Source organism: Thunnus maccoyii, chromosome 23 (genome assembly GCF_910596095.1).
Source record: "Thunnus maccoyii chromosome 23, fThuMac1.1, whole genome shotgun sequence".
Lineage (NCBI taxonomy): Eukaryota > Metazoa > Chordata > Actinopteri > Scombriformes > Scombridae > Thunnus > Thunnus maccoyii.
Genome location: NC_056555.1, coordinates 24,225,819 through 24,250,913, shown reverse-complemented (window position 1 = coordinate 24,250,913; position 25,095 = coordinate 24,225,819). Strand labels below are relative to the sequence as shown.

Sequence of the window (25,095 nt, the reverse complement as noted above, 5' to 3'; positions counted from 1 at the left end):
CATTCATTCACTTATCATATATTTTCACCTATATATTTTTAAGCCATTCATCTTTTCATTCATTCATTTATTTGTTTATTAATTTATTCCATACTAATATTCATCCCCTCACTTGTTTACTCATTGATTCATTCATTTACCTGTTTGTTTTTTTCCATATGTTCATTCATTCATCAGTTCATCTACCCATACATTCACTTGTTCATTTACTTTAGGTTATTCTATCCATCCACTCCCTCATTCATTCATTTATTTATTCATCTATTGGCTAATTCATTCATTGGTCCATTCCTCCATTTACATATTCATCCATTCATTCATTAGTTAATTTATCTGCTTCATTGATTCCATGTATTAATCCATTCATTTATTCACTTATCTATTCACTCATAATATAACCCATTCACTTCTATTGACTCATTCATTCATTCATTCATTCACATATTAATTAGTATATTTACCTCATGTATTTATTCATTCAAATCTGTTCACTCAACATATAATCTATAGATTCATTCATTCAGTCATTCATTTTTGATATATTTATAACTTATTCTATTTCTTTCATTCACTCACTCAATTATTTGTTAATTAATTAATTCATTCATTTTTTTTCATTCATTCATCTTATTCATTCGTTAATCCATCCACCTATTGATTCATTCATTCAGTCAGTCTCTCATTCATTTGAAAAACAAATGAGTGAATGAATGACTGAATGATTTATTCATCCTGCTTTATGTTTCTTTTATTAATTTCTATCAGTTTTTATTGATTTTGTTGGTAAATGAAGATAAAATCAAACTTTTCGAGGTGTTTTGAGGCTTTAAGGTCTTTTGTTGTTTACATTTGTGAATGAATGAATAAAAAGAAGAAGAAGAAGAGACACTTCTTCTTCTCTTACAGTAATCATCTCATCTCATTCCTGCCTCTAATTAATTATTATATTTGATTAAATCATTAAGATCTTGCCATCATTTTATTTCATGCATGCAATATTTCATGCGTCTCTCCTCTAATTGGCCGTTCAGCAGACAGGTCTACATGTCAATTAGGCTTTTGCAAATGGAGCTATAATTAGGTTGAATTAATTGACTGGCTATATGGACGGCAATTAGTACAGTGACAAATTAAAAGGAAGCAGAACTGATGTTCTTAATGATCCAAAATCTCGTCTCCATTTAAAGAAAAGTGAGAAGACGTTTTAAGCTTTTAAGCACAAAAAAAAGAGATTCTCTTGTATTTATTTTTAATGTATTTTAATATTTATTATCTTTACGTTTTACAGGAAGTAAAACAATAAAACAAACTATGAGAGAAGAAGAGGAAGAGGAGGAAAGTCTGTATGGACCACTGGGAGGAAAACAAGCTAATGCCTTCTAGTGGCTGATGATGGTACTAAAGGAAGACACATTTACAAGCTTTACTTTGAAAAACTGATTTAATTCTCATAATTTCTTCTGTCCATTAAGAGTTTAAAACAAATCAAAATGATTTTATTGGCTTTGTGTGAAAAATGAAACTCTTGAAATCCAGATTTTAATGCAACTCCTTCATTTTACTCACTGACTTCATCATTGTTAAGTTAGAAGTTAAGAATTTCCACCTCTGTTAACTTTCCACTGATGTTCATTTACTCTTTCATGTTGATGGAAACAGTTTTTATAAACACTGTTGCAGTTTCAAACAGTCAAACAGACAGTTCATCAGTCAAAGGGAACATCCATTCTTATATTTTATGATATTTATTAATTCAACTGGCAGCCTTTGACGGGTCTCGTCGTGTCGACGTGTGTCTTGTTATATTGATGTTTATGAAGTTTCATTCTAACTGTATATTTGCTGTTTTGACGACAATAAACTTGACTTGAACATGAACAGTGACGAGCATCACTGCTACCAAAATAAAACGTCCATTCATTATTTATCATTGATCGAGTCAAAAGTGTGTCATTATGACAAAAGACACTAATAACTGTGTTTCTTCTATATAACAGGAGGCTTCCAGGAGTTCAACTATCGTGATGAGCATCGGTCAGGATGAAGGAGACCATGAAAAGATATTTATTTGATCATGTGGATTGTAGAACAACACACGGGTCTATATCTGAAATAGAAGATATACAAGATTAAATGAACACAGAGAAGGAAATATTGTTTCAACAAAACTAAGGATAAACGCAAAAAATAAACTTCTTACCAAAGAATGAATGATGTGTTTAAACAGGACTAGAGCGCTCAGGGGAAATGATTCAAGATCAGTGAGAAGGAAAAGGGACGGCAGGAAGTCAGGTGATGGAAAAGGAAGTGGAGAAAATAATGCAAAACTAGTGAATCTTTACAACAGTGACAGAAAATCACTGCAACTTACATTGTTTTATTGCTGAATGTCTAAACAAACACTGTTAATATTTTACAGTTGCTGACACACTTTTCACTTCTCCAAAACTCTTCATGCAGCTTTCTTTTACCAAAATGCAGCTCAGCTCAACAGTTAAAGTCCAAACTGCACTAAATCAAACTTCATCCACATCTTCATCACATCTTCATCCCAGCCAGGAAACTTTATCACTTGTTACACACCGACAACAAAACCCAGAAGTTTTTGATTCTGGCCACACAAAAAAGGTGAAAATACCTTTATTATGATATTAATAATGTAAACAAATAACCCTGAAACATGAACATAAACTGAAAAATCGCTGCCACTAAAGCATCCACCATGTAAAAGTTTCTAATTGGAGAATGACGGTTTACTTCGGGCTGCAAATAAAACAAAATGAGATAAATAAAATGAAACGCGGAGGACAGTCAGCAGCCTGCAGTCATCCGCAGCCAGACGGGATGCAGATGCAGCAGCTATATGATGAATTGTGTCTTTGATGCTTCGCTGCTGGATGCAGCATTAACAGCACGTCGTCTGATGTTTTTTTTTGGGGGGAGTTCTCGTTTCCCCGCTGCTGCTCTCCGGATCACAGCTCATAACCGCCTGTGAAGCTGATCCTCCACCTGGGGAAATATCCATCTGATGAATGAATTTGCCCGTCAGACTCTTTAAAGCCGCTTGATTACAAACTGTCTGTTTGGTTTAATATGAAGTGGCTTGGCAAACACTAAAGGGAGTTTAGAACAATCAGACTGAGATGATTGAATTATGCTGATTAATAATTCATTCGTGTTTAATCCTCAAACTTTAGAACAAGTGAGTGGCCCGAGAGCGGCGGCGTCACCGCTGCAGTGATGTGAGATTAGAAAAAGAGGTTTTCAGATGCACTTAAAGGGAAATGAAAGGAAATGTTTAAACCTGTCAGAGCAGCATTTAACACTGAATAAAAAGCTGCCTGACAATAAACGCACTGATTTTTTTTTTTTTGTTTAAAACATAAAGCTGAGGTATAAAAGCCTGAAAAGTCTGTTCACTCACAAAAATCTACATTTTCATCTAAATATTTCATTTATGTATTTATTGGGAGCATGCACAGTGTTCAACATAAACGTTATCAGCTGATGTGCTGCACCAGAGTTAGCTTAATGCTAATTTTCATCTGCAGCCCCTTCAACAGGTCACAATTAAAACATATAAAAGCACAATAACAAACAGTACGAAGCAAAAAAACACACAGGACACATCATACAAAACACAAAACTACACACAATAACACATCACATAAACCCACAATGTCAACGAGAAACGACTAATTGTCCTCTATACACAGTAATTCAGCAATATATTGCTAAAATTTGGTTTGCTGTAAGAGTATATAGATAAAGATGAACAGATTTGCTCTTAAAGGTCCCCTCTAGACATATTTTAAAGGATATATTTCTCCTCATGTCAACAAATCTCATGTTTTGCTCCAAACCATCAATGAACTGATCTACTAACAAGTATTGTGTGTGTATCTAAAGCCTGATATATCTTATTAAAAACACGTCAGTGAGTCACATGTTCCCTCATCATGAAGAGTTTGGTCACGTGACTTGATTAAATGAGTTTTATTGTTCCAGTTTCTGTTGAAAGTAGTTTGAGAAGTCGTAGAAAGAAGCTCTTTATGGCAGCAGATTGTCTTCACTGACGAGCAGCTCTAAGTGAGGATGATAAGCCGGAGGGTCTCAGATTTGGAGGCTTTTTTCATTATTTTTCCTGAATATCTTCTGTTCTTCGCTGCAGTATAATTAAGAGCAGGTAGAAAGGCGCATCGCCTAAGAGATAAATTAACACGAGGGGGGAAAAGTCAGTGTGGCAATTTTCAAATTCAGCCATTAACCTGCTCATTATTTCACCACATTTTCCTGCTGGTAGAGAAACCTGCTTCACAGAGTCTTTTGTATCATTAATATGAACGTGTGTTGTACAAACAGCGGCGGCGAGGTTGACAGTTAAATGTGTCCTAATATCAGCAGAGACACTCCATCACTGGAGTGGTGCACTGACATTTTTATTTGCTCTTCCAAATGGATGGTTGGCAAACTGCGTCGCACCATGCAGACGGCGCAGAAGCCAAGAACGCATCCTTCACCGCTGATGAAAAGATACGCTGACATTTGTAAGGATTGTGTCTTTGGGCTTATGAGAGGTTAACATAAATGTCAGCCAAGTGCAGTCAGAGAGCTTGGCAGCAGAGACAACACAAGCATCCCCCCCCCCACCACCTACCAAACAGCATCTCTATTATTAATCCAGTAACACTTTATAGTAAGAGTGCGTTAATTATCATCACTTCATGCCTGTAACACCTCATCAACTATCAGGAATGTACAAGATTCATTCCTTAAAGGATGGGCTCACAATTCTTCAAGTCTGTCTTAAAACAACGTTCTGTTTTTCTTGCTGTAATCATTCCTCCTGTTCATACTGACCATTAGAAGATCCTTCATAATGACCTTACAATGGAAGTGATGGAGGACAAAATCCACAGTCCTCCTTCTGTGCAAAAAAAAATGTATTTAAAAGTTTATCTGAAGCTAATATGAAGCTTCAGCGTCCAAATGAGTCAAATCAAGTAGATATCTTTCAACGTTACAGTCTTTTTAGTGCCAAAGCTCCTCTTTTTGTTACTTTTGTTACAGATATCCACTTGATATGACTAACTCAGACTACTGAAGCTGAATAGAAGCTTCACACAGACTTTTAAATGACTGTGTGGACACACTGTGGATTTTTCTTCAGTCAACTGAACATCCATGTCCTTGTTTTCAGCAAGAGTGTATTTAAAAGTGTATCTGTCATATAAAGTAATTTAAAGTATATCTTCCTCAATTACAGTCTTTTGTAGTAAAAAATTCCATCTTTGTCAGCTGCGGTGGACGGATCGTAACTAAAAGAGGGAACTTGGCCCTAAAAACTTGACCCTTGACCCTAAATTCACTTGATTGGACTCATTTGGGTGACTGAAGCTCCCTGCGAGTCAAAACCTTCAACCTGCTCTGAACGTTTCGTTTGATGATTTTTTTCTACCTTGCTGACAAGCTGACGTCATCTCGTCACGCATGCCTGTAAATGGACTCGTCGCCTCTGTTGAGCCTGCAAACGTCTAGGACTTATGGGAAACGATGTTCATAAAGCCCATTAAAAAATGTAAATATTGAATAAAAGATATTAGATGGTTTTTCAGAAAACTCCCATCCTTATCTAAACATATGAAGTGAGCCACGCGACATACTGTTGAGAAAGGTTCTGTTCCAAAGCCAGGTTTTTACTAAATTACTGCAAATATAAATGGGATTTTTAGGAGGTTTTAGTACTTCGGCTCTCTATATGGGCCAAAACAACAAACATTTGCCCCTGGACCACACAGGAGATAGATTCTGCCATGAGTGTCTGCTTGGAAGGAAAGAAACACTCCAGCATCCCTAAACTACCGCTGCTGTAGTGAAAGTGTAGTATTACAGATTATTAAAGTGGTACCTGTATTATGTGGCATCTCATTCAGGCAGAGCTGTCAACTCTTTGCCAGCAACACAAACTTGACAGAATTAATTGTTGCTCTGCTGAGCCGGTGACCCAGTTCTCTCAGTCAGAGCTTCTTTCACTTCACCAATAAATAAACACAAGTTCTCCTGCGATTGGTCTCGGCTCGGCTCTGGCTACCAACCGAGCTATTCTGCAGCACAAATAAACAACACCGCTATTGAACGAGTCGTATTTCAGCAAAAATAAGTCGGCGGCAGTCCTATTCTGCTGTTGTGAATGGGAGAGAAATATATTGTTCAGCTGGAAATCGTCATGTGGAGATAATATGCTGACACAATAATGATTCGCTGTGTTTTTGTGTCAGAAACATGCGGCGCAGCAGGGAGGAGGCAGCCAGTACTGAGGGCTATCTCGTGTTTTTAAATGCTTTGTTTTTAGCTTTCTTTAAAGTAGCTGCAAAGAATCACAAAGGCAAAAAGCCTATCACAAAATACAAAATTATCTCTCACATGTAAACAAACATCAAGCAGCTTGCAAAATTTCTACATAATTAACAAACCATTAACAGGCCAACAATTATGTTTGGATTTATGTGTACTTTTACCAGCATGACAGAGAAATATTCAACTAAACAGAAACTTCAAGCTGAAAAAAGAGAGAGGTATTTGGTTTAATAACTTGAGAAACAAATATTGATTGAACAAATATTAGATTTGCAGAGCCCACATGGTGTCCAGCAGTAAACAGCAGACTGACAAAGTTAGCGACTAGCCGATGAAGGAAGTGTAAAATCTAACAACTAAAGAGTCAGATATTTTTCTTGGGAGTTGGTGGAGAACAAAGCAGAGCTCAAAGAGAGCAAGTATTGGACTTATGATCAGAAACATGACTCCAGTGGGACGATCATGCTGCTCTGCTTGATGTAGAAGCAGGCAGCTGTTTGCTACATGTTAGCTGCTTTATAAGATGAAAATGTGTCAGACGTGTTTACCAGCTTTGCTGAAAACAAGTAGACACAAAACATAATTTAAAGAAGCCTTAACCATATCGAAACTGTAAAGGATCAAGAATAGAACCCTGAGGAACCCTACAAGTAATTATTAACATTAGGTAATCATGTTGCTGTGTTTTCTGGATGTGGAAGTAGCTAGCTGTTTGCTAACATGTTAGGCACAACTACTTTTGTGTTTTAAAACTTGTTCTGTTGCATCATTGTATCAAACTTTAAACTATTTTTGTATCTCCAGTCATCAAACTGGTTTATTTCTGGTTAAAATAAACTGGCTTGTTGAAGAAAAGAGAAACTTGCACTATGCTCCAATTTATTGAGTTGCTAACTCATTAGCCAGAAAATCTCAGGGCTGTATACCCATCAACTTATTCTTCAGCTCTTCTGTCCACAAGTGGCCAAAAAATCTAAATAATGGAGCTTTCAGTCAAATCAGTAATGGACCTTAAAGGTGCAGTGTGTAGAATTTACTGGCATCTACTGGAATGGATTTGGCAGAAATGGAATATAATATTCACAAGTATTTTTAAATTAATGTATAATCACCTGAAAATAAGAATCATTGTGTTTTCATTATGCAGAATGAGTCCTTTATATCTACATAGAGAGCAGGCCCCTAAATCCTACACACTGGTCATTTAAGTTGAATCAGTTTGGCGACTTCAGTTAAAATTAAAGTTGAATGGGATGATCATGTTGATCTGTGTCTGCTGGATGTTTTAGCCATTTGCTAACATGTTAGCCATTATAATTTACATGGTGATAATATGTCAAATGTTGTGTTTTTAGCCTGTTGTTAAGCTCCTCCATGCAGCTTTAAGTAACACCCATGTTTAGGTCTAACATGTCCTCCCAGTAAAAAGTTGATGTTTTGTAACTCAGCTATGAACTTTGATGAGTTACAAAACCACATCAGTGACATTTTAGGTGTTATCATAAAACTTTGGATTTATATGGTACTGTACCTTTTGTGTAGTGCTACTTTTAGCCATGCTAACAGCTCGGCTCCATGGACACTAATGTTGGTCAGTCAGTTGGTTCACCGCTTTGGTCTAGATTAAAATATCTATCAGACTCTCAAGCAGCACCAGCAGGTCAAAGTTTCCATTATTCTGTGAAATATCTCAACATCCAGTTGATGAATTGCCAAAAAATTTGGTGCAGACATTCATGTCCCTCAGAGGATGAATCACTCTGACTTTGTTGATCCTCTGAATTTTCCTCTAGTGCCACCATGAGGTTAACCTTTGTGACTTAAAGCAAAGTTTCTGATGGATTCAAAATTTGATGAATTACAGTAAGATTTGGTTCACACATTCATCTTCCCCTCAGGATGAATTATAATAACAGTGGTGATCCTCTGACTTTCCATCTAGCACCACCATCATGTACAACTTTGAATTTCTCTAATATTTTGGTATAAATACCTGCAAAACTGATAACATTCCCACCTGTCTCAGCTATACTTTGTGTTTACGGCTTATTAGCAAATGTTAGCATGCAAACAAGCTAAACTAAGATGGTGAACATGGTGAACATGTTAGCATACTGACATTTTAGCTCAAAGCACTGCTGCAGCCTCACAGAGCTGCTAGCATGGCTGTGGATCTATAGATGGATGTTTTTTAAAAGTTGGTTTTCAATTATCTTAATTGTAAATGCAGTCAGAGGAGGACATGCAGGAACTCAGACAGATTTGATATCAGCTGGACATTAGTTTTATCTTATAGTCTACCTCAGGCCAGGCCTGGACCGGCCATCTGTCAGTACTGGCATAAGCCTCCAAAGCCTGGCCGGTCCTGGACCCAACCTGGGTCGTCACTCACAGGAAATGTTTAACAAGTCATATTTGGAAAACAAATAACGTACTGCAGGCTGCTCAACTGATCACTGAAACTGAATTACTGAACTTTATTTTGGTGGAAGATGAGGTAGGTGTTACTTTGCCCAAAAGTTGACTGAAACAGATGCACTGACACCCAACACCACCAACTGAAGCGAAACATACTATAATTATACTGAATCGTTTCTAATTTAATATAAATGTGTGTCCCCACTGTGACGCTCTGAACCAGAGGTAAGTTCATTATTTCAGCTGTTGGTAAAATCATTTAAGATGAAAGCAAAAACCTTTTTACTGGGAAAGCTTTACATTATTTCTGCTTTATAACACATTTACCCGACACCGGAGCAAGAGCTAACAGCTCTGAGGCAAACTCATGAATACTGATGAAGTCCTTACGTCAGCTTCGGTAGGTGAGATTAGTCTGATGCCTTTTGTGTTTTAAAAGGTGCTGTAATACCAAAAATTCAGCCCTGAAATGTTGCTTCATATTGGTGACTAACATCACCTACGCACAGTGTCCTGGACCAATAGTAAAGAGGCCACAGACAATAAATGGCTGCTGAGGACATGCTGACCTCATGTCCTCTGTATTGTATCTGTAAATTTTGGATGTTTGATGAGCCAAGGAGTGGTTTGTATGGGTTTTATCTTTAAATTTGACAGTTTTTAGGCAATATTATTAAATTGATAAAATATAATAGAGATGTTTAGTATATGTAAATAAGAATTATATGCTCACAGTGTGCAGAAGGTCAGTTAGGAAGCTAGTTAACTTAAAATAAGTTGTTACTCTTTATTTAAGAGACATAGTTGTACCATCAACTCCTGTTTCACAACATCATTGTATATAATATAATTACAAACCAGTGGTGGACAGTAACCAAGTATGTGTATTTAAGTACAGTTTTGAGGTACTTGTACTTTTCTTGAGTATTTCCATGTGATGCTGCTTTCTACATTTCAGAGGGAAATATTGTACTTTCTACTCCACTACATTTATTTGACAGCTTTAGTTACTTTTCAGATGAAGATTTGACACAATGGATAATAGAACAAGCTTTTAAAATACAACACATTGTTAAAGATGAAACCAGTGGTTTCCAACCTTTTTGGCTTTTGACGTCTTACAAAAAGCAGTGTGTAGTCGGGGTCACATTTCACATGTCTATGAGTTGTTAACAGCTCCACCAAATAGTGATTTTTCCCTCTAAACTTCTCACATGCTTTCATTTCAATAAATGTTCAAATGATCCAATATTTCAGCAAAAATCAAAGATTAGAGAAAAAGTCCAAAAACTGAAAACAGATTTGTGTATCAGAACTTTGTTTTTTCTTCTTTCCTCTCCCATTAATCATCTCACCACCCCTCAGATTTATCTGCTGACCCTTTGGAGGGGCCCGACCCCTAGGTTGGGAACCACTGGACTAAACTAGCTAACTGTATATAAAGTAGTGTAAACTAGCTCCACCTCCAGCAGCTACAACAGTAACATGCTGCTCTAACACTGATGCTTCACTATTAATAATCTAATGATGTCATATATAATAATATATCAGTCAGAGGGACCAAACCACTACTTTTACTGCAATACTTTAACTACATCAAGCTCATAATACTTATGTACTTTTACTGCAATACTTTAACTACATCAAGCTCATAATACTTATGTACTTTTACTGTAGTAGGATTTTTCATGCAGGACTTTTACTTGTAATGTATTGAGTAGTTTTACATTGCTGTATTGGTACTTTTACATTTTGCCCCAGGGTACAAGGTTATAGCGGCCATGCATGTGGGATGATATATCTAGAAAATGTGTATAAATACATATGAACTGTGATATCAGTGAATAAAATAATAAAATAAAAAATCTTAGGAGGTTGGCAGAAATGTAATTTCTGGCTGCAGCCCTGAAACACACAAACAAACACCAGCAGCAGTATCTAACTACTGTATATCTAAAGTCTGTGTCCATTCAGAGCGAGTGGAGCTTAAAAACTCGGAGCAGCTTGGAATCGAAAGCCACCACAGAGGAGACTTCAAGAGTTTCACCGCTGAGCCGTGAAATGAAAAGTAGCAGCTGATGTAGCAGCAGACCTGGCCGGGGTGGGGGAGGGTTTCAGCGGGCGGGCGGGAGGGAGGGAGGGAGGGGGCGCCGCGGAGGGACGGAGGAAAGCAGGGAGGGACTACTTTCTGTCAACGCTGCAATGTGCCCACAAACTTTAGTCAAAGGGTTTAATTTAGGCCTGAATGTGTGAACGGTGGTTTATGGAGACTCCGCTGGGTTTGAAGTGTTGTCTTAATAAATCAAATGGAGTGTAGCTGAAGGAAAATGAATAAATACTTCCACTGCGGCGTCGAAAGAACTGTAATGTCCGTTTGAGAGTCTCTCGAGCTGCTGCCTCTGTCCATGGTGCTACTTTCTTTTTCAGCCGTTAAAATAGCGGTTTTTATGCGAACACAAGTCATTCAAAAACACACATGTAATCGTCTTTTTCGTGTTAAAATTGAAGGAATTTGTGCTTAAAACTGTCGTGAAGTTATTCGCTCGCTTGACAATAATTCCAACTGCCATCTCTATTTCACATCAACTCTCCGATCACATACAGCCCGCGTGCAGCCCCGCCCCTCCTGATGTTCTCTTAATGCTCATTGGTTCCTCGCTCTGTCCCTCTGCGTTCGCAACTCCTGATTGGCTAGCTCTTCCCGCCCCCTCTCGCCCCTCACGCGCTGAACCAGCGGCTTTGACCAATCGCAGCCCGGTTTGAGAGTGCAAAGGGCGGGAGGAGGATGAGGAGGAGGAGGAGGAGGAGGAGGAGGAAGAGGGGGGGGGGGGGTGTGGGGGGGGGGGGGGGGGGGGGGGGGTCAGGCTGACAGAAATGGGGGAAGAGAGGCTTGTTTCTGGGAACAAACTGCCACATTTGGCCTCTTTGTGTTTGAAGAGGAAAAAACTACAACTGGGCACATTTGGTTGGAGGCTTTCATTTTACGTCGACACATTTTCTGTTTCCTAATCCTCCACATTTTCCTTTTCTGACTCAGTGAGTTATGATTGTAGCTGTGGATGATGATGCTGCTGCCATTTTTGCTCCTCTTGTTAATGCTGTAATCCAGAGTGGATGAGTAAATGTCTAATCACAACCTCTTTAGGTTATTTAGAGCTAGATTACTTCTTGAATCCTTGAAAGAATGATCTCAACTTTGATATAACTTTGTAGGTTGATAAACTGAGTCACCATCATGACACATTTTAATAATGTATTTTAACAAGCAGCAGCACACAGTAGGCATATAGTCATTACAAACTGTGTCATTACATGCTGTGCAGTTGAACATTATTCAAACCTATAGATCTCTATTTTAAATTACAGTGGTGATTCAAATGGATGAACATTGTCAAAATTGGTCTAAAAGGATGCAGAAGACATAATGTAAAATATTTACATTTGATTGACTGGTGCAACCATGTAAAACGTGGCGTCTGCAGTTTTAATATTTCACACAGTGTAAACTGGAGCAAGCTGGTACAGAACATACTGAACGTGATATCATCAGACAGCTCCCTGCGTCGAACAAAAAGGGGGGAAATCATATGTAAATAATGTTTACATGTAATTCGGTGAACTCGCTGTCGTTGTGAACTGATTAAAACACAAGACAACATCTGAAACATGAGTCAAATATATAAATAACTTACACATAACGTAAAAGTTTTAAACAACCAGCAGCTCCAGAGGTCTGTTGGAGAGTTACAGTCGAATTTTTCATTCCCCTAAAGACTAAAAGCAGATTCTCATCTACACAACAATCACGATGGAGACTGTGCAGACACAAATGCAAATCACACTCATATATTCTGGGAATGTAAGAAAATGAAAAGATTTTGGGGCTGTGTTGAAAGTGATATTAGGTATTGTATTTAGGTAACAGCACAATCTGGGGATCAATAGGCTATCTTAGAGCCCTGATAACAGCAACTAAGAACACAATTAGAAGGCAATGGAACAAAGTGGGTGCTGGAGGTTGTTCTCTTATCTTCTGTTTTTTGATTATGCACCACAACACCACAGCAAATTCTTTGTATGTGCAAACCTACTTGGCAATAAACCTGTTTCTGATTGAAGAGATTGTAAAAGATCACACAAAACCAGAGATATTGTGAGTTGTATCAGTATATTATTTACCTTACTGGCACTATACATGAGGTTCTTTTTGTATTAAAGTTATGAGAAACAACAAAATATAAGTTAAAAATGAAATGTAATGGAACAGAGGTATAAAATAGCATGAAATGGATAAGTAGCCACCTAAAACTACACTTAAGTACTTGAATAATACTTTCCACTATTTGAAAATAGTTGGACTGTTTTCCAGCCTACAGTAGATTAACGAGGGGTCACAGATTAAAAACCTTTGCTGCTCCAACCATTTCTTTCTTCTGGATTTTCTCTAAATGTTTCTGCACTATTTCTCGTGAAAAAATAGATATTATAGTTGTTAGGCCTCTCATGTCTACACTGAGGTCATAACCTGTGATGAAGGGTCATAAGTGTAGAAACTGAATTAGGAGAGACATAAAGTGTTATGGGACAAGTGTTTAAGTTGTACGATTTGAATCCCCATAAATGTGATGCACTTATTATTATTTATTTTCTTTGGGTTTTTTTGCTGTTAAGTTACTAAAGCAGTGTACTTATTGTGAAAGGAAATATGACTATTTCACTGAAAATGATAAATAAAAGGTCAAATTAGAGCTGGTATTCTGCCTCCTCATATTGAAACAAGTTGATTCACTGCTTTAGAAGAAGAAAGTCAAATTTGTTTTTTTTTACTGCCTGTTGTTTCATAAGTTTCATGATATTTTGTTCAATGACATAAAGAATACAAGTGAGTTGCTGGATATCAGTGACTCAGAGACTGAAATGGTTGTTTGAAGAAGAGACATTTAAATTGGCAAAGAAAACCTTGTACCAGTAAGAAGTGGATGATTAATCTGGATGTTTCCTATTGTTGTTATTATTACTAGTAGTGGTATGATTATTATTATTATTATATTTGCTTTGTTATGTTTTTTGTTCTTTTGCTCGTTTTTATTCTGTTGTTTTGTGGATTTAGTGTTATGAAATACTAGTAAAATATACATATATACAAAATAAAAAAGAAATACTCCTCTCTGAGCTCTAAGTAGTTGTGCTCCCCGGGCTCACTGCGCATGCTCAGTCTGTGGGGGGGGTTCTGCTCTCTCTGCTCCATCCGGGAACTTCAGAATTACCATTGACAGCCGAAGCGCAACTTTTCCCCAGGCAAAGTGAAATCAAGCCGCGGACTCGGACAAAATATAGTCCCCGTTTTTCAACTTAAAATTATCGAAAGAAAAGCCAGCCCGCTCCCCCACCGCACCCCTCGACGCTCGGCCGTAATCTGGAGAGGACCCGTCCGGGGCCTGAGCTCTTTCTGCCGGGTTTGGAGCACTTTTTTAAGACGGGCGGAAAGTGGGTGATGAGTCCTAGCCTGTAAAAAGAAGCGAGAACTTGCTTTGCAGCCTGAGTAGTTCTTCTTTCAATTGTTATTGTCGCTTTAAAAAATCTTTAATTCACTTAAACTTCGTCTCGGCCGCGTCGAAAGTGGGAGAAAAGTGCTTTTCTAGTCGGAACATGGAACTACAAGGCCTGCAAGAGGCGTTGAAAGTAGAAATCCAATGTCATCAGGTAAATGAAACATCGTGTTATTCTACGCTTATTGGTGTTGTGAGCAAGTGAGAGCAGGAGGGGAGAAAATGTGAAGGGATGAGAGGTTAAAACACTCCGACAGACAGGGGAGAACTATGCGACATGTCTGCTGGCGACACAACGTCCACTTCTGTCTGATTAAATGCACTTTTCGCTGCACTTTTTGGCTAATTGTCGTCGGTGTTTTCTCTCCGAGCAACAAGAATTTGGAGATAATGCGGCGCTGCTGCTGTGAGGCGAGCAGGACGCGACCTGAATATTTATGAGGTGCAAGAAACTGATCATCATCACCGCTTTGTTCCTCCCTTACACACCAAACTTGAGACACTTTTTTTGTAAAAATCCCATTTCGCTGCTCACATCGTTTACAAACTAGTTGCACAGATGAAGCAGGACCCACAGGTAAAAGCTTAATATTCTCCTCAAAGCTTCTCAGCTACGATCCGGGCTGTGAGGAAACTTTATCAGCATAAATCTTCTTTTTTTTAACATCACAACCAGTCATTTTCCAGCAGCTCATCGTGACTTTGCTTTTAAAAAACCCTGTTTAAATATATGATGTGAAGTTTCATTGTTGTGTCTAAAAAAAAAAAAAGAAAGAAAAGGAAAATGGTGATTTTACACTGCCAATGTTTTGTTCATTTTGTAGGATGGAGAGCTTAAGAGACAGCTGCACGACAGGCAAACAAGAATAACAGCTCTAAGCGATAAACAAGTAAGATCTAATATTAATATGTTTCATCTGTCAGGCTTTATTTAAGGGTTGTTTGGTCATTTCTGTGCCCATTGTGGAAGCTTTTCTCCTGGTACAACTCGCCATAACAACGTGCTTGGTTGAAAAGTGGACTATTATATTAACCCCCCTCCCTCCACCACCCCGGTGTATTGTGTCCTGCCAGGCCGGGCAGCTCGCTCCTTCGCCCGGCTTCACCCCGCTTCTTGTCTCGGCACTCAAAGTTGTGTAATGTTGAAAAATTTTAGCGTCCATTTTGAGTAGGTCGACATGTTTCTGGAGAGTAAACGTTAGAGGCTAATGATGGTAGCAGCTCAGCTAACTACCCGGCTCACACTTTATGAAGTTTGGTCGGTTAATTTAAACGTTAAACGACAGTTTCGAGTCGCTTTTTAACGTCTTTTCCACCCCGGTTTTGTTACTTTATACTTAGTCTGCTGGTATTATTTCTTCTCGGTCACATGACCCTCAGCGGTGCATTTGATTCGCCCACGATTACGCTTTCACTTTTCCACTATCTTCACGGCTCCTATGTGTCTTATATTAACTTTAAAAAACCAGCAGAAGACAGGTGTTTTGTTTTGTTTTGAGGCTGTGGATGTGTAGTCGGTTATCCGGGTAGCAGATGCTGGAGAGCGGCGTCGGCAGCGTTCAGCACCGCGGCCAGCTCCTCCTGCACCGCCCCGCCGGTCGGTCCCAGCCCGACAGCAGCGCACACAACTTCCCCACATTAGCAAAGAAGAAGAAGAATTCAATGAAAATAGGTCGATAATTTATTCAGCCACCCGCTGCTGTTGTGTTTTATTTGAATTGTTAGAGGCCTGTTTTCCCTCTGCTTGACTTTAATCGACCCTTTTTCCTGTGGAATGCAGTTTTTGAAGCACTTGGAGCTTGATTTTTGTTGCAGTTTAAACCGATCAAACTTGCTGTTATACGTGTGTGTGTGTATAAAGCCACATATGAGACATAGCATCATCCTCAATCTGAATCCTTGTTGTTTGTGTGTTTTTTTTTATTTATTTTTTTTTATTTTCCTCTCTCCTTCTTCTTCTTCTTCTTCTCCTGTCAGTTTGGTAGTGGAAGCTTCCATTTTGAGAGAGAAGGGGGTGGTTTCTTCCCCCCTCTAACATGGAGAGGAAAAAAAAGTCTGCAGAGTTTCGTGCAGGAGGAGGAGGAGGAGGAGGAGGAGGAGGAGGAGGGGGGGATGGGCCCCATTCATGCCTAACATTACCATTTTGATTGCTTTGATGCTGTTTTTGGTTGGAGGTTGGAGGGGGGGGAGGGGTGGCAGGGAAGAGAGAGAGAGAGAGAGAGAGAGAGAAAGCCCAGTCAGCACTGCACAGCGATGTTTTTAATCACTACACACCACTGATTTCCTTCTTTTTTAGCTGCAAAATGTGACCTTTACTTTTTCCTCCGCACATATATGAACCGCTGCTCTCCTCCTCCTTAAACGAGCCTTGAATTATATATAAACACAGGAATGATTTAATGATGATCTTAGCTAAAAAAAAAAAAAACTAAGCACACTTTAAGGCTCTGTCAACATTTACAATGCCCCCCGAAATAAACTCGGCTTGAACTTTAAGCCGCTTCAAGGCCGCACAGAGCGAGTATTTATCAGTTGGAGGCAGATATAATTAGATAAACCGCACAAGTATTTATTGAGAATATTTCTCCCTGGCTTGATTAAAGCCTGGAGGTCATTTCATGGTCACAGTTTGAAGGCCTGTAGATGGACTAACCAGCACAAGGATTCAGTTTGGAGTTGGAGCTTCAGCGTCCATGTTGTGTGTGTGTGTGTGTGTGTGTGTGTGTGTGTGTGTGTGTGTGTGAGAACACGTTTTAATAACACCCTGTTTTGCTCCAGAAAACAGCGAGTGTTTATCAGAGGAGGGGAACAGGCTGCTCTCTGGAGTTGACGGATGTAAATGCAAATGAAGAGTGATTAGAAAATAAAAATAACTGGAGAGAACATGCAGAAAAGATGGGATGGATTCTTGAGTTTGACTGCATTTTCATTCCGCTCCTCGTGTGTGTGTGTGTGTATATATATATATATATAGATTCAGTATCAATGTCTCTCCCCTTTTTAAGAAATCTAAATCAACTACCTTTATCCTCGATGGTGTTTTTGGCCCTTGAAGAAGAATGGATTCATTGATTCTTTCTCATTCTGCTCCACTTGCTCTCCGTTGCATCATGGCACCGGTTTTTACTGACTTGTCAGGTAGAGAGAAGTTGTTTTCGTTCCTTTCTAAGACAGCTCTGCTCAATTTACTGTTTCGCATTTATTTCTTACAGCAGATCATCATTGATCAGGGTGTTTTGCAGCTTCTGGACAAGAAGGACAAGTTCTTCAAATGTGTCTTAAACCAACAATCAGGAGCCTAAATGAGCATTAAAGCTGTTTTTCTTGCTGTAATCATTCCTCCTGTTCATACTGACCATTAGAAGATCCCTTCATAATGACCTCACAATGTATTTCAAAGTTTATCTGAAGCTAATATGAAGCTTCAGCGTCCAAATGAGTCAAATCAAGTAGATATCTTTCAACGTTACAGTCTTTTTAGTGCCAAAGTCCCTCTTTTTGTTACTTTTGTTACAGATATCCACTTGATATGACTAACTCAGACTGCTGAAGCTGAATAGAAGCTTCACACAGACTTTTAAATTTTGGCCTCCATCACTTCCATTGAAAGCACATTTGAAGGATCTTTTTAATATCCAGTATGAACAGGAGGAATGATTACAGACACCTGACTGCTGGTTTATAGACACACTCGTCTGCACAATCCTGAAAATGGTTGCGTTTATTTCTTTAATGGTTCGGTTGTTTCTGGTCTTGAGAAGTCTTACGTTCAACTTGAAACAGCTTCATCTACTTGACTTGAAAGGTTTCCAGCGCCAGTAGTAAAGGCAGCATCTGTAACCATGGATACCTCTGCTGCTCACACATTCACAGCGTGTAAAGCTCATTAAGGCTGTATTTAAAGTTTCACATCTAAACACGGACGGTATTATTTTAAGTAAGCGTGCACATGTGATGCGAGCAAGAGGAAGTAGCGCTCACTGATATGAGAGCGGTGATGAAGGAGAGAAGAGGAGGACACAGATGTTAGCTGACGTTAGCCGCCAGCAGCTGCTTTTTTTATGTGGGGGTTTGTTTCACCTGCTACGGCGTCTGTGATTGGATGTTGTGGAGGAAGAGGCGGGCTCAGAGACGGGGTCAGAGTTCAGAGTCTGCTCACTTCTAATGAGGGAATGTTGTGTTTGTGGACGGATCTGTTTTTTAAAGGTCATAAATTACTAATATTGTGACACACAAGAAACGAAAACATCTGTAAGTAGTGACATCACACATCTGACTTGATGATGAGATGTACCGGTTCAGGGTTGATTTATTTTTTTTAAGAAGAAAATGTCCAAATTCTCTGATTCCAGCTTCTTAAATGTGAATATTTTCTGGTTTCTTGACAGTAAACTGACGTCATGTTGGACTTTAGGAAACATCGATCCTCATTTTTCACCATTTTCACCAAACAACTAATCGATTTACAGAGAAAATAACTAACAGATTAATGCTTAATGAAAATAATAGTCAGTTGAACAGAGCGATCTGCAGCTGCTACCGATGATTATTTTCATTATCAGTTAATCTGCAGATTATTTTCTCCATTAATCGTTTATGAAGTGTAGAAGTCGTCTTCAAATGTCTCGTTTTGTGCGACCGACAGTCCAAAAACCCCAAAGATTCGGTTCACAATGATGTAAAACACAGAAACCTGTAAATCTTCTCCTCTGAGACGTTGGAACTTTCACATTTTTTGGGAATTTTTGCTTGAAAAATGTCTGAAACAACCGTTAGATTATCAAAAGTTGATTCATTTTCTGTTGATCGACTGATTAATTGTTACAACTCTAAAGTTTGTTCACGTTTGACCCAAAACAGGATGTGATGTCACGGTCCAGGCGCGGTTATAACTATTTTCACAATTGATTTGTCCTTTTTTTTTTAATAGAAATGTCCAAATTATCTGGTTCCAGCTTCTCAAACGTGAATATTTTCTGGTTTCTTTAGTACTAAAATGTCTAAAAGATATTATTCAACAGCCTTTTGAAAGAAGATACTTGATGGTTTTTTGATGAATCAGCTCGTTGTTAAGTATTTAGGAAGGTAAATACTCGTCTTTGTTTGTTCAGGTGACATTAAAGCTGCTGTAACTGGTGCAGAATCTGTTTCCAGTCCAGTTAAAAACCATTTAAAGTCTTTTTTTTTTTCTGCACTAATTTCCTTTTTTGCACAAACATTAGTCAGTGTGGGTCAACGGTCGGCCCGCGCTGCTAGAACCGCTCTGTGTTATACATCAGCTCTGCTCAGTAATTGGACATTTGAGAGGCTGGAGAAGCTGTTGGACGTCTCTGGTGGGAGGCAGGGAGGCCGGCGCTCCATCCATCCACCCATCCATCTATCCATCCATCCACCCATCCATCCATCCATCCATCCATCCATCCACCCACCCACCGCCCTCCTCCTGCTGGCCCGGGGCTACAGATTTCTGGGAGTGGTGGTCACATTCACCCCTCCGTAGGGTTTTTTTTTTTTTTCCTCACACGGAGACCGAACTTTCCCAGCAACTCCGACCAAACTCGGGCTAATCCCACGATGGCTCATTACAGGCTCCTGCAGCGCTGATTAAACCCGGGGAAGGTTTAGGGATTTCTGCTGGACTAACTCGTGGTTTTAACAGAGCGGACTGGTGTAAAGGACCGAGAGTTCCCTCCAGGCTCAACCACAGCTTCTCCTTTTCTGAGGCCGATCTATACGTTTAAACAGCTTCCTCCTGTTTTATCTTTCTTTTGTCTCTGAACACTGAAGGAAGCCTTAACTAGATAATAACCTGCACGCCGTCAGAGTTCAGCGCCAAACACTTATTCTGACGCTGAAACTATTTATAGAACAATTAATCGTCATTTTTCAAGCAAAAACACCAAATAATCTCTAGTTCCAGCCTCTAAATTGTGAGGTTTTTTTTTGTCTTTTTTTGTCTTATGTGATTGTAAAGTGAATATTTTGGGGTTTTTGAGTGATGAAATGAAGTCTACCTTCAAACTGGAAGGTGTTAAAATGATCTCACAGATCAATGATAAGGTGATCAACTTTGTTTTTCAAGCAAAGATGCCAAACAAATCTCCTTTTCCAGCTTCTAAATTGTGAGTTTTTATTGCTTTTCTTGGTCTTATGTGATTCTAAAGTGTTGGTTGGACAAATTGAGAGATCATCTTGGGCTTTTTTTGGCATTTTTCACTATTTTCTGACATTTTCTTTAGAGCATTATAGAGAAATCGCTGCCAGATTGACCCAGATCGAGATTGATGCCAGTGTTTTTTGAGTTTGTGGTACGTTCACATTGGAAATATGACAAAACAAAACGCACCTTCAACCCTGGAAAAAGTGTTAAAATGATCTCACAGTGCACCGCACAGCAGAAAGTTAAAATACTGTCGGTCTTAGAGGACTGAAACGATCTGTCGAGCAACACAACATTAATCAGCAACTATTAAGCTTCTCAAATGGGAAGCTTGGCTGCTTTTCCTTGTCTTACATCACAGTAAATAAAATATCTTTTGGGTTGTGGATTGTTGCTCAGAACAAACAAGACATTTGAAGACGTCACATTGGACTCTAGATAAAAAACCGACGAATCAACGGGCGGATTAATCGATAGTGAAACTAATCGTTAGTTGCAGCTCTGATCAAGTATAATTGAGGTACTTTTACTTGAGTATTTCCATTTTATACCATTTTATACTTCTAAATATTACAACACTCTCCAGTTGAAGTCCAGAGCTTTCCACCTCATCACATGGTCTTCATCAGCAGATAGATGCTCAGTTATCATAAAGCTGTTGACGTTCAAACTTTTGTTTTTATTCATGTTTGCTCAAAATTCAAAGCCGACACGGACGAGAATAAATGGAAAACACCACCGTTTTCCCCGCATTTGATGATGAAGACCATGCGATGTGGTTTAAAGCCCTGCGACAAGTAAATAAGGGGCCTTGAGTCTGCTGTTTTTACAACGTTGAGAATTAAATGTTAAATAGTATTTTTTTTTTTTTTTTGTGTGTGTGTGTGCTTCACTTCACGCGTCGCACTTTATTTTAAAGATGTCACCACGTAAACACTTCCTGTAGCTCTCTGATTGGTCGAACACACGTCTGACTGTAGATCATCTGCAGACAGACAGAAGTGTGTATGTTGACGCCGACTAAAAGGGCGAACACATATCAGCCTCCGAGGACTATAAATCTGCTCTCTTTTTGTCCTCCTGCACTCGAGGCTGCAGAGAGCCGTCCCGCTTTTTTTATTATTTTTTTATTTTTTTTGTTTGCAGACTGGTTTTAATCATTACTGCGAGGCACGTTCGGCTTTAATTAAGAGCAACATGGCAGGAAACCCTGCGATGACTCTTCCTGAGGGAGGGCAGCGCTGTCTGTCTGCCTGCCAGCCAGCTTCACTTTTTTTACTGTTACCACGTGCCCTCAGATCTGCTTGTTAACACCAGTGAAAATGTGTTTTTTTTTTTTTTTTTTAAAAGTTAAAAAGGTCATTCTGGCTTCAAATGAGGTTAAAACTGTTTCCAGCAGCCATGAGGAGATCACCAGGGTGTCCACATCGATGTTTTCAGTCGTATTATCTTCACTCGGTTTCCTGCAGTTTGTCTGAAAATGCCTGGAAGGAAGGAAAGGAAAGGATGGGGGTTAAAAAAAAGTAGCTTTAAAGGGACAGTCTGACATTTTAGGAAATCCTACAAGTTTGAAAATGTTTGAGGCTACTAGCATAGAGAGCCGAGGTGGAACCAGAACTTAAAGGCTCTGGTCCAGATGAAAGAAAACCTTGTTGACGTTTGTCGTAACTGACACGTGTCTCGCTTCTCGGGGGGGTTTTCTGGAAAAAAAAAAACATCTAATGTTGTTTTTAGCAGCTTCCTTTTTTAATGAACATCATTTCCCATAAGTCCTAGAGGTCTGAGGGCTGAACGTCACGGCTCGACAGAGGAGGAGCGAGTCGAGGGCGGTGGCGGCGAGTCGAGACACGTCTGTAATCATAACAGCAGCACAGATAGAAAGTCTTTCCACAGCTCAGATTACAGCTGCAAACAGCGACGGTGATGCAGGAGGAAGCACAGCGGAGGTTTATGGAAATGGAGGAAACTGAGTTTGTAGTTCTTTTGATGGGAGCTGTAGTTTTTTTGTTGTTGTTTTTTTTTTCCTGTTGTTTAACTTTGTTAAAATGTCTGACAGCGGCTGCTGTAGTGGAGCCGAGCACTCTGAGAACATGGAGAGGAACAATAACACTGCAATCTCTGACCAAACTGTCTGCTGGCTCAAGTTGCATTCTGGGTAATGTAGGTGCCAGGAAGGAACGATATCTCTGGTTCTTTTTTTTTTTTAAAAACTGTCCATCATGAGTCTTATACAGAGATACGTCTGTTAATCTATTTTAATAAGTTCAATAAGTTCCTTTAATAAAACATAATCTCTCCTTCTTCCTGTTTCTTGTCGGCTTTTAAAGTTGTGGAGTTTTAAACAAACAGAACTTGTGATTAAATTCACCAAAAGTCATAGTGTGAAACCTTGTGATCTTGATCATAAAACATCTGCAGAACTATTTTAAATCCTGCATTGTTTACATCCATGTTTACCGGCTTTCAGTCTTCTTCTTCTCTACCTTTTTGTTGGTGCTTTGCTGCGTTTCTCGGTGCGTTAACGCCACCTGTAGCTCAGAGGGACGGTGTGAAAAAACAGCAAAGTAGAAGCGGTTTTGATTCAATCAGTGAATGCCTCCTCCGTGTTTTTAATGTGTTCTTTGAGACTTTGAGACAACATCTTCTGTTATTGTTTCAACTATTTTAGGTTTATAAGACAGGAGCAGATGGCAACTTGAAAAACTGCACGTTTATTTGTTTTTTCAGTATTTTTTGGGCATTTTAAGGCTTTATTAGGGACAATAGAGAGAAAGTCTCAGGCTGGAATTGTCCCATAAGCCAAAGAGGCTCTCAGCACATTTAGTTTTGATCATATGTTTATATGCAGAGCAACTTTTTGGGGTTTTTTCTAAGAAGAACCCTGCGTAGGTGAACAGGTTGCAGAGCTGAAACCTGGCGTTCCTCCTGCTAACCAGGTCCCGGTGGTTTGTATCCTCCCTCCTGCAGTCGTGGATCTGTGTGTGTGTGTGTGTGTGTGTGTGTGTGTGTGTGTGTGACGGCTCCTTATTACCGAACAGCAAACAGCCATTTCCAGGGAGCCACAGAAAAAGTGCTGATGTAGCTCGGCTGGCAGGCAGAGGGACCTGCGATGAATTAACCCGTGTTGACTGCCGCTGCCGCCGCCGCCGCCGCCGCTGCTGTTTCTCTCTCCGAAGCACTCGCTCATCTTTCTTCACGCAGCAACAGGAAGAAAGTCATAATTCAGCTTCGACAGAACGAGTCAGAACATAAATCACACATTTATCAAAAAAAGATTTACATATAATGTCTATTTTTCATATAATTGTGCGTCAGTGTGTCCTCACACTTGTTTAGCACATCCTCTAGTAGCACTGCAACTAATGATTACTCCACTATTGATTAATCTGCTGGTGAAAATAGTGAACGTTACATCTTCTTGACATGTTTTTTATCGCGGAGCAACAGTCTAACTCAAAAAATAAAGTCAATATTTTGAAATAAAGTTGTAATTTTATTGGGAAAAAAAAAGAATAAAGTACTTTCTGAGAAGTTATGACATGAAAATAAATGAAAGTATCTTGAATAAACTTCAACACTGGCTCTAAAAATACAGTCTGAAACTGGACAAACATTTAGATTTGAGAGGAATCAACATTTAATTAACAGACATTTGTAAAGTAAATATGTTGCAGGTGGTGTCTCTTCTTCTCTAATCCCCTGTGGTCACCTGAGTGTGACTGGCAGCTACAGTACAGAAGCCCCGAAGGGACAAAAATAAAGTACAAACTGTACATAAAACACAACAGAGTATCTTCATGTGCTCAGTGTGAACAGTGAGTCTCTGCCGCAGTCACACTACGGATCACTTCCCTCATATCGATTTCACCAACTTTCATTCTTCACTCCACAAAAACCAGTTTTCCCAAAACCAAACTCTCTCGCTCATTATTATTTCCTCTGGGATCAGCTCCAAACTCCACAAATAAAGCGAGTGCTGTTGTGGAACAGGAGGAAGTGATGAAATTTAATGACTTTTCCTTCTTTTTGTGTACCTGCTGCTGTTTGCAGGGACTGTAACTCTGCTGCTGAACGAGCCGGAGGGAAGACTCCTGATTACCTCCCATCTCATGATCTCTGTCATCCATCTGCTTCCAAACAATGAAGCTACAGCTAACAGCGTAGCAGACACACCAACACTGCATGATGGGATACGTAGTTACTGTAGTGACATTAATAAGCATCCATACTTCTGCTCTGGGTGGTAAAATCTGAGCAACTCGTCATCTTAACAAATATTGAATAATTTAGAGTCTGTTTATCTGCATCAAAGGTACAGGAATAAGCCATGACATGTACGATGATGTCATGACATGAAATGTTACAGTAAAAGCAGGTTTTATTAACAGGAGATTAATTAGAAGCTGAAATTCTAAACTGAAAACAGATTTGTGTATCAGAACTTTGTTTTTTCTTCTTTCCTCTCCCATTAATCATCTCACCACCCCTCAGATTTATCTGCTGACCCTTTTAGAGGGGCCCGACCCCTAGGTTGGGAACCACTGGACTAAACTAGCTAACTGTATATAAAGTAGTGTAAACTAGCTCCACCTCCAGCAGCTACAACAGTAA

General features: G+C 39.2%; 1 protein-coding gene across 6 annotated transcripts in view; it reads left to right on the top strand.

Moving 5' to 3' along the window:
- The first annotated feature begins 14,014 nt into the window (after nt 1-14,014).
- phf21b (PHD finger protein 21B) overlaps nt 14,015-25,095 on the top strand; it is a 109,497-nt gene continuing 98,416 nt past the window's right edge. For 2 of the 6 annotated variants that reach the window (XM_042403505.1, XM_042403504.1), the window contains exon 1: nt 14,015-14,478. In XM_042403505.1, coding sequence (XP_042259439.1) covers nt 14,425-14,478 — 54 coding nt within the window. In that variant the 5' untranslated portion in view covers nt 14,015-14,424. Of the gene's footprint in view, nt 14,479-14,522; nt 14,902-15,148; nt 15,215-25,095 lie in introns of those variants that run through there. The other 4 variants (XM_042403501.1, XM_042403500.1, XM_042403502.1 and 1 more) reach the window with 4 other exon arrangements.